The sequence below is a fragment of the Acyrthosiphon pisum genome, chromosome A2 (genome assembly GCF_005508785.2).
Source record: "Acyrthosiphon pisum isolate AL4f chromosome A2, pea_aphid_22Mar2018_4r6ur, whole genome shotgun sequence".
NCBI classification, from domain to species: domain Eukaryota; kingdom Metazoa; phylum Arthropoda; class Insecta; order Hemiptera; family Aphididae; genus Acyrthosiphon; species Acyrthosiphon pisum.
The window spans coordinates 36,867,181-36,876,872 of NC_042495.1; the positions used below are offsets into that span (position 1 = coordinate 36,867,181).

Consider the following 9,692-nt stretch of genomic DNA (forward strand, 5'->3'; position numbering starts at 1 on the left):
TATGTTGAAATCAAAGCACTCCTTCTGTTAGAAATTAGAAAAACAAAAAAATAAACACCATTGTAAAACCCCTAGATCCCTTAGTCTGCTCAGAATCTAAAATTGTTATGGTGAGGGCAGACGCTTCTTCGCCCCTCCCTTGGGGACGCGCCTATATTAATTATGCTCTAACTTTTGGATTGAACTACCATAATAAATATAAAAAATTATTATACCTAATATGAACTATAGTATTATTATTTATTAACTATATTCTACAACAGAGGTCTCCAAAATTTTTTTATGGCGGGCCAAAATAGTAGATATAGAAAAATGAATGTTTGTTTTTAAACTTTTTTATTTTATAACGAGTTTTTCTATTATAAGTTAGTGTTAAAACATAATATATAGGTAATAGCCCAGGTAATAGGTATAAATGACTTCGTCTCTCCAGACAGGTGTCTGCCCGGAGAGAAGTGCAGTCCGTAACTGAGATTTGAACCGGCAACGGTGCGCATTGCAACCTTAGTCCGCTCGGCCACTCCGTCTCCCGTATAAATGACTATTATAAGCTGTTACAAATAACACCAAAAGAAAAAATAATAAATACATTTTATTTAATTAATTCAATAGATTAAAAACAATTAATGAAAATAATATAATATACCTATATATTATTTTCAAAACATTAATTAGCTTGGCGGGCCAGTATAAAACCCTTGACGGGCTGAATTCGGCCCGGAGGCCTGTAGGTTGGAGACCCCTGTTCTATAAGATTACTGATTATGATAGTCCTAATACTGGTATTTTCAGTCATGTTTGTTATTACAGATATCAAAGCAGAAACTGAATGATTACAATAGGAACAGTAATTTAATTAAATAGTAATTAAATTTAAGGAATTTATGCTAGTAAAGCATACATGTCTATTAGAGATCAGCACGGGCCATTTTTTTTTGGCTCGATCCGACCCAAAGGTTAAACATATAAATTGTCGACATCCAGGCCCGGTCCGTTTGTAATTTTTTTCCAAAGTCCAACCCAATCAGGCCCGTTTGTAATTTTTTTCAAAGTCCAGTGCCCGTTTGTAAATAAAAATGTACATCAACTTTATTTCCTTTCAGTATTGACATAGTAGACAAAAACATTTCATAAAGACAATACATTTATTACAAAGGAAAAGATATTAATTTTTATTAAAATTTAAATATATTTTTAAACCTGCCAAGTGCCAATTAATTAATTAATAATAAAATATATATTATAATAATTACATTTTTAATTTAGATAACCTAGATCACATAGTGTTACGAATTAAATTAATAAGTTTTATTTTTGACCGACCCGGCCCAATGAATAATATTACGATCCCACCTATAACCAACCCGTAATATTTAAATTATGGCCCGGCCTGTGCTGATCTCTAATGTCTATCATTCAAAATGTAAACGTTTTTTTAATAGTGTTTCTTTAACAGCACACACATAGTTATTAATTCACATTTGACTAACATTGTTTGCAAATATGATTAAAACTAAATAGGTAGGTAATACATTTTAAGTACTAGGTAATCAAAGTGAAATATTTTATATACAGCAGACACCTACCAAATTATTTTCTGTATTAAAACATTACGGACGAGACACAGTCGCTATTGGTGTTGACCAATAATTATAATATTCAACCACTCAATCGATCGTCCGTTGCTAATCAAGCAAAGCATTATAATTGGTTAAAAATATAACTAAAGTAAGCAAGATACCGACTGTAAGGAGCCGGCTGGCTGGCCGGCATATTATACCTGATAGTGTCGTCCACTTTTGTCGAACTGTGTATGGCAGTAGTCTTAGTGTGCGCGAAATGTATGAGATCAACACCATACTTCTTGCTGTTGATGGTTTTGGACAGCTCACCCTTCTGACTGTCGTAAATGACGATCTGGTCGTCTTCGCTGCATGATATGATGTAATCGCCGGCAGGCGAAAAGTCAAAGCTGTTGATCTTGTCCGTGTTCTCGCGGAACACCTTGGCCACCTTGAAGCTGCGCACGACGTTGTCGACCAGCTTCATCTTCGCGACTATGAAATATATACTAATCACTGGATGAGAGACGACGAGAGTGCGCGCTGACGTTTATCCGCAACGGGATGAATGAGACGTGAAAACGACGATGTCGACCTGGAGAGACTCACGGTTTAGGACGGCTAGACGCGTATACCGATCCTCATTGCATGTGTCGAGTGTTGATGTAAAGGCGGGTTTCCACTATACACGTTTGCGTGTACGTGCATAAAAATTACACGTTCGAACGGTCTTCAAAACGTTTCAGACTGGTTAATTTGGTAGCTATGGTTATATTATATATGGTTCTTGATATAATTGTTGATAATAGAGGATATCCCGCCTTTTTTATTAAAAATATTTTATTATTATAATTCATATTGTGGTTTGTGCTGATATTTTTTTACTTATTTACTACCAAGTAGGTACTATTTACTTTATTTGATTTTATAATTAATATACACGATTGTGAAATGGAAAACGAAGACATACAATGGTATAATTATGTAAACCAAGTGCATCATAGAAAAGTGTTACTTGTCTATTTGGCCACTTTACACAAAAAGAACAAAAACGACAGGTAATAATATTATAATCTTTTATTTGAGTATCTATTATTTTTTAATACTAAATTATTATTTACTAGATCAAAACCCAGATGGCATGTTAAACCATTTCTAAAAGAAAGGAGAGTGCATGGGCATTGGCATTGTTTGACAAGTGAACTGCAATTAACAAATTCAGAACTCTACCAAAACTTTCTAAGAATGTCTGCTAGTACATTTGAGGAACTGGTATGCTTAGTTGGACCCAAAATAATGAGATTTCCAAGTCGGCCTGATATATTATCAGTTGGAGAAGTCCTAACGGCAACTTTGCGGTAATTATAATTCATTACTATTTACTATCCATTTGTTTAGTATATTTATGCTTAACTGTAACAGGTATCTTGCCTCTGGTGAATCAATGATGTCAATAATGTACTCATTTCGTATAGGGAAGGCTACTGTATCTAAACTTATTTTCCAATGCTGTGAAGTTTTATGGGATACTCTAAATACAAAGGTATGTAATGTTTGTAGGATTCTGAGTAAACTAACATTAGAACATAATTAAGACAAATTGTATATTAGGTATATAACTTATAAGCTATAATAAGCAAGTCTGGTCATTGGTATGTAGTAAAATATAGTCGTTATTTTAATAAATTATAACTTCCTATGATAGGTATTAATTGTACCAGATACTAAAAAATGGGCACAGTTAGGTGTCGAGTTTGAAAATAAATGGCAAGTACCAAATTGTATAGGCAGTATTGATGGTAAACATATTGTACACCAGGTGATAATTATTTATTTTATTTATTTGAACAAATAAAAATAAGATGTATTACAATTGTACAGGCATTTGCCAATAGTGGATCTGAAAATTATAACTATAAAGGATCACATAGTATAATACTGTTGGCAATGTGTGACGCCAGTTATAACTTTACTATAGTAGACATTGGTGCAGATGGAAGATGCAGTGATGGTGGAGTTTTCTCTAACTCTGAAATGGGTAAGGGTTTTATGGCAAATAATTTAAATTTCCCAACTGCTAAAGATATAGATAGTAACAGTGGTCCAATTCCATACTATGCACTTGGTGATGAAGCGTTTCCACTACTAACTAATCTTATGCGCCCTTACCCAGGAAGAGGTAAAAGAAAACTACCATTAAACGAATCAATATTTAACTATAGGTTGGTTGTATTTATTTAATAAATTAAAATATATTAGTAACAACTTTTTTTTTTTACACAGACTTTCCAGAGGTAGACGTACCATTGAGAATACCTTTGGAATAATGGCCTCAAAATGGCGTGTGTTTAGAAAACCAATAATTGCCAGACGCAATACTGTAGAAGCAATTACAAAAGCTGCAGTTGTATTGCATAATTTTATAAAAATGTCAGAAAATAATGCTGGTACTTATTGTAAATAATACTTAATGTTATTTGAAATTTTTTTTAACTTAAGACGTGTATCATAGGTGTACGTTATTATAGTGGCCCTTTGGACATCGAACCTGATGAAGACAATCGATGGGCAACACTAGAAATGGGAGCTTTAAGACCAGTAAACCAATTAGGAACCAATACCTATTCAGCAAATGCTAAGATAATCAGAAATAAACTTAAGGATCATTTTTCAGGCGAAGGTGCAGTTGCATTTCAATATGAAAGATTAGTTAAATAACTATTTATTGTAAATAAACTTTGGATATTAAAAATGTTTGAAAAAATTTGTTTATTCAATGAAAAATCAAATCTCAATATTTAAATAGGTTATGAATGAAATTAAAATTAAAAACAAAAAAATAGTAAAACTTTTTCTAGACTAAAAATAAACAAAACCACTCATATGTTAACAATGAAAACAAAACAAAATACAAAATTAGATATGTAGAATTATTCAAATTCAAATAATAATACTTTTTGAGATACTTTTCAAAATAAAATAATAAAAAATAATTTAACAAATTTATAAGAAGTTACTTTCAGTCTTATAATTTAATAATCTGTCTTAAACTTCATAGTCAGTCTTCCAAACTATCAATAACTTGGCATATAAATTGTGATTGTAATCTTAATTTTTTTTTTTCTGTCATATTTTTCATTAAATGTGCCAAATATTTACAGAAGTGTAAGTCCCCGTTTTCTTCGTTAGTTGGTGGAGCCCTTGTTGGTGCAACCGGTCTTGATTCACGCAATTCCTTTAAAATTGATTCTTCAAAAGTATCATTCTTTGATCCTAAACACAAATTCTATTAATTTTAATCAGAACTTCATATTATTATAACCATAAAAAAAAATGTTTGGAGAAATTTAAAATTAATGTGATTTGAAATGTATTAATAGTTTATAGGTAATTAATGTCTAATTAATTGGTATACATAATAAATATATGTGTCATTTACTTTTTGTTGGCTTAGTACTCTGTTCTGGACTGGCTTCACTATCTAACACTGACATATTATTTACAGGATTAATATTACTTGTAGTTCTGTTAACAAAATATAATATTATTCACATTTGACCATTACCTGGATTAAAATCTCAATAAAAATACATCAGTCGTACAAGACTACAAGAGTAAGAAAACATAATTCTACATCAATTTATTAAAAATGTCAACCTTTCAATATTTGTATATATATATATAATATATGTATCAACAATATAAATAATATTATTAAAAATTATTATAAATATTATAAATAGGGCACTCGTAGCACTAAAAAATCACCAAATATGCACTTAAATATACAAAATATGCATTTTAAAATGAATAAATTTGAATTAAAAATAAGAATTTTTCTGTACCTTTTATTTTTATGAATATATTTTAGTTCAATTTAAACTTACAAGTATTGAATTAATTAAATTTATAGGTTTTCAGATACTTTTTAAAATGAATATGTCAATTTCTTCAAATTATAAAAAATAAATACTGATATATAAATATGTCCAATGTCGGTGAATTAAATTAATAACCAGACAATAAATATGCCCTTAAACCAAAAAAAAACTCAAAATATGCATTTATATGCAAAATAAAATTTGAAAACTAGCTTTGTTTCAGCATGAAACATATTTGTTTCTTACTCTGCGAATTTTTGACTGTGCAAAAAAAATATGCAAATGCTACAAGTCCTTATATAAATAATTATTATCTTACCTATAATTGCCTGTAACTACATCATTTAAAAATTCTAATGAGTTCATGTGGCACCATATTTTCCTCTTCCCTCCAGCAGCACCACTTGCAGGTTTTTTTTTTCTCTAACAAACTTTTCTCTCAGATACTTCCACTTTTTTTTCAACACATCTATCGAATATATACCTGCATACATTTAATAACCATACCAAAATTATAATGAAACTTAATGAAATATTAGATAATAGATGGATTAAAACTAACCGTTCAGTGCTACGTAAATCTCATTCCATAAATTTTGTTTTATGGGCTCATAACGAGCAGCCAATGGGAGACGATGGTCCCATAGTGGATTTCGTTCATTTACCTCAGCAATAAGACTGCTATAAAACTCATTATCATCATCATCAGAAGTGTTTTCTGAGAGGTTTGAAGGTGATACATTTAGTTCTTCACGTTCAATTTCAGTTAAGAAGTCTGAGATTAATGATGGTTTTGATGTTGAAGGCTCTGGATATGCTGATACGGTTGAAGCTAAAATTAAAAAAATATTTTATAAATAACTATTTTTTTGCCATTGTCATAATTTTATTAATTTAAATAGAAATGTAAAGCAACATGTTGGAGAATGATGGCTTCATCTATGATTTAGCAGAAATTAATTTTACTAAATTAGTAGTTACTTACACATTTTGGGCTCAATTTTTTTGAATTTATACATCGCTTGACCAGTGCCTAAAAAAAATTAATATTAATTAGTTTAAATGCTATTAAATTAATTTATATTATTAAAATTACTTTTTTTTTTTTTTTTTGTTACTAAAAATTGAAGTATGAAACTACCTACCACTTTAAATTTACAAAAAAAAATCGTATTTGAGAAAGAACAAAATACCATCAATGTTATGAAATTAAAATAAAATATATTTTTAATTTTCTTACTTGCTAAACATTTGTGGTTTTTATCATTAATTGGTATTAACTGACTGCAGTGTCTGCACAGCATTCCCTTAAACATTCAACATAAATATACAATTAAATAAATTATATAAATATACATATAATTGTTTATTTAATCATGTTTTTTTTAAAGTTAAATTTTTAAAAGGTCTTTGCACCATTTGCGTTTTAACTATCTAGGAGGGCTGTCTAGGATTGTGAGAGAGGAAAGCAGTGGAAAATAAAATAGTCTAATTATTGAAATTTATTTAAATGTGAGTAAGATGAACAATGCATCTTTTAGAGAGACATTTGACTACTTCAGCCGTGATTAGATCAATTATTGTTAATATGTACTATTATTCATTATTATATAAAGTGTAATAAAATGTAAGTGTTCTAAAATTCAGCAAAATATGATTTTTATAAATGAAACTAAGTTTGTTCTTTGTAATAAATAATAATATAATAATAAACACAATAAAAATAATTAATTATAATAATATAAGATACTTACTAATATTTTAGACGGATCCATATTTGTTATTTTTATTTTATTTCAGTTTTCAGTTTTTCACCGTCCAAGTAAAAATAGGTATATGGAAATCAAATATCAGTTACTTTATCATCTCCTTATCACAATGGTGTGCCGTGTACACGAAAAATGTTCAGCAATGTCCAACAACACGGTAACATGGTTAATCGTGCGGTAAGAACGTATAAACACTTTGGTATACCAAATGCTTACCATGTATACCAACCAATCACAGCGAAGAATTTTTATGCACGTACACGCATACGTGTATAGTGGAAACCCGCCTTAAAGATGTATAAGTGTATACAAATCACACACACACATGCACACAAACGGGGTAGTGAGCGGGACGATTGATTATTGACAACAATAAAATTGTCGCTCGTTGCCGTAGCGGTTATCAACTGGCGGCCGGCAACAATTAATTGACGTCTGACTGTGCTCCTAACCTCGACGAAGAGACGGCGGCAGGGCTATCGAAGTTATTTGAAACACGACGGGACGCAGGCGCATGCAGTTGGTATTGCACGTACAGTAAACAATATTATGGCGGTTGTGACCTGTGGAAACCGACTGTTGGTCGTGTCCGGTGGGGGCGATGAATGAGGATGCAGGATTCCAGACGGCGGCAACTGGCGAACTGACAATGCGCATTAAGCGCGGCTCACACTGCCTTGGCGCCAGTCGCGTCTTCCCGGCACGATGACCGGTGCAGCCAACCTTCCTTAGCGTCAGACGCGCGTGAACAGTCGTGATTGCTCCGAATTATATAGTACTACCACATGGACATGGCACATATTATTATATTATTATTGTATACCTGTATGAAATACGTACTAAAAAAATCAAAAAAAATCGACTACCACTAAAGAATACAATATTATGAAATAATACTACAGATACACAGAACATTAAATCCAAATTTTGGAGAATTGTTACTGGGACAAGCAGTGATACATTCCTGGTTTGTACAATGTTTTTTTCCTTATTATACGTCCATAAATCCAAATGACAATTGTCCCAATTCAATATTGGGATAACTGCGTATTGGAACAATAAACCAAACGAGCCGGGTCAATCGGCTTCAAGGTATCGAAATATGTCAATGGGCAATGGCTAATGAGTAGTTCCTAAGTAGTACAGTTCTATTTCTATGTCTCTCAAAACAAAATACATGACTTGATCCTGTCCTACCTTCTTAATCAAAATATCACCGAACATCATATAGATACAATATAACCCAATGAACCATAATATTGCGGGTAATTGCAATAATATAACAAATATCGACATATTTACTATAAAAGGCCCGTCATCCCTAAGTAATCTTGTTATCTTATTTTATTTTAGATTCTGAGTGAAATGATGAGTGTATTGATTTTATATTAATGTTTTTTTTTTATTTATTATTTATTAATTAATTTTTTTTTTTTTGTGTCTGTACACGATAAGTAGATATGTAGTCGAAATAATGCTTCGAACTTCAACTCCAGTATTTTGTTTGAAGGGAAAGTGAATATTGTTAGTGCATTGGGGAGGTCAAAATTTAAAATTCCCAATAGTTTTCAAAAACTTTTATTATACAAAAATAGAAAAAAAATTCCTTATCAAACAACATTACATATTTACATTACAATATCGATGAAAATTATCAATTAAAAATCCAGTCATAATATTTTTTATAAGCATTTGAAGTTAAATGTTGACAAAACAAGTAAAAATCACGAAAATGTGCACATTTCTTTAAGTTTAAAAATTCATAAAAATGTTTCTTTTTAAATCTAAGATTTGAAAATTTGATACAAGATTTTTTATTAGTTTATCTACCTTTATCAACAAAATAATCTCTACCGGAAAGTCAAATGAAATTTTTAAGAGCGTTTGAAGTTCATATTTTTACAACATTGGATATTCACTCGACTTCGCAAGTAGCGATTTTCTTCTAATTCTTGTAATTAAAAAACGAATAACTGTAGACACATAAAAATTTGACTTCATATTTATATTCTCATTTTCTATACACCATAAAATTTTGACTCGTTTTGAGCTGTATGTACGGACAATTTCAAATTTCAATATTTTTAGTTTTTTTTTCTATAAATATCAATAAACTGTTATTTGTTAAGTAAAAAAGCGTGAAAATTTAATACAAGGCTCCTGATATATTGTTACAAAAGCAGTTGAAAAATACATAGGCACATTTTTTTTTTACAAGCACTTAAGCCAATGGTTCGTATGACTTCAATAAGTAGGTAGAGTGCTTTGACCCATTTTCATGAACGCTTAAATGTTCTATTGCAATATTGTCCAATATTTAACCACAGACGTGCCCTAACGCTAACGGCCTAGTCCTGACGCCCTGCAGTAGTCCCTAGATAAGTATACACGCTGAATAAATATTTGACTAAATTTTCCACTGCAGTACAAATAATTGTACAAAGTATAATCTGACCACGTCTCGAATACTGTAATATTAC

At 30.7% G+C, this 9,692-nt stretch overlaps 4 protein-coding genes across 5 annotated transcripts in view; 1 reads left to right on the forward strand and 3 right to left on the reverse strand.

Moving 5' to 3' along the window:
* The window catches only part of LOC100162295 (WD repeat-containing protein 82), a 5,169-nt gene extending 2,920 nt beyond the window's left edge, over positions 1–2,249 (reverse strand). The window contains exon 1 of the mRNA XM_029489184.1: positions 1,781–2,249. Within this exon, the coding sequence (XP_029345044.1) occupies positions 1,781–2,049 (269 nt within the window). The 5' untranslated portion in view covers positions 2,050–2,249. The remainder of the gene's footprint in view (positions 1–1,780) is intronic.
* A 188-nt stretch (positions 2,250–2,437) lies between these two features.
* On the forward strand, positions 2,438–4,308 carry LOC100573919 (protein ALP1-like). 2 transcript variants are annotated; one of them, XM_003243118.4, is made up of 7 exons: positions 2,438–2,620; positions 2,687–2,920; positions 2,985–3,105; positions 3,268–3,381; positions 3,444–3,784; positions 3,846–4,009; positions 4,075–4,308. In XM_003243118.4, exons 1-7 carry the CDS (start codon positions 2,514–2,516, stop codon positions 4,278–4,280), a joined length of 1,287 nt encoding a protein of 428 aa, XP_003243166.1. In that variant the 5' UTR covers positions 2,438–2,513; the 3' UTR covers positions 4,281–4,308. The 2 variants fall into 2 exon arrangements, with proteins under 2 accessions (XP_003243166.1, XP_016658258.1); XM_016802769.2 differs by lacking the exon at positions 3,268–3,381.
* A 222-nt stretch (positions 4,309–4,530) lies between these two features.
* LOC100165744 lies at positions 4,531–5,795 on the reverse strand. Its single transcript, XM_016802772.2, has 3 exons — positions 5,763–5,795; positions 5,002–5,087; positions 4,531–4,835 (listed from the first exon to the last, which is right to left on the reverse strand). The coding sequence occupies exons 2-3, from the start codon at positions 5,054–5,056 to the stop codon at positions 4,621–4,623; spliced, it is 270 nt and encodes an 89-aa protein (XP_016658261.1). The 5' UTR covers positions 5,057–5,087; positions 5,763–5,795; the 3' UTR covers positions 4,531–4,620.
* LOC107882150 lies at positions 5,763–7,879 on the reverse strand. The gene is made up of 5 exons (XM_016802771.2): positions 7,198–7,879; positions 6,684–6,750; positions 6,429–6,476; positions 6,006–6,275; positions 5,763–5,927 (listed from the first exon to the last, which is right to left on the reverse strand). Exons 1-5 carry the CDS (start codon positions 7,216–7,218, stop codon positions 5,806–5,808), a joined length of 528 nt encoding a protein of 175 aa, XP_016658260.1. The 5' UTR covers positions 7,219–7,879; the 3' UTR covers positions 5,763–5,805.
* Between the last annotated feature and the right edge of the window lie 1,813 nt (positions 7,880–9,692).

Bases quoted from the DNA above. Each gene is read 5' to 3' on its own strand.
- LOC100573919 (XM_003243118.4), top strand. From the start codon at position 2,514: ATGGAAAACGAAGACATACAATGGTATAATTATGTAAACCAAGTGCAT. The intron at 2,921-2,984 runs GTAATTATAATT...TAACTGTAACAG, and splicing joins GTCCTAACGGCAACTTTGCG to GTATCTTGCCTCTGGTGAAT. The intron at 3,382-3,443 runs GTGATAATTATT...ACAATTGTACAG, and splicing joins GTAAACATATTGTACACCAG to GCATTTGCCAATAGTGGATC.
- LOC100165744 (XM_016802772.2), bottom strand. From the start codon at position 5,056: ATGTCAGTGTTAGATAGTGAAGCCAGTCCAGAACAGAGTACTAAGCCA. The intron at 4,836-5,001 runs GTAAATGACACA...ATTTGTGTTTAG, and splicing joins GAGTACTAAGCCAACAAAAA to GATCAAAGAATGATACTTTT.
- LOC107882150 (XM_016802771.2), bottom strand. From the start codon at position 7,218: ATGGATCCGTCTAAAATATTA. The intron at 6,477-6,683 runs GTAAGAAAATTA...AATTTTTTTTAG, and splicing joins AAACCACAAATGTTTAGCAA to GCACTGGTCAAGCGATGTAT. The intron at 6,276-6,428 runs GTAAGTAACTAC...TTTTAATTTTAG, and splicing joins AAAAATTGAGCCCAAAATGT to CTTCAACCGTATCAGCATAT.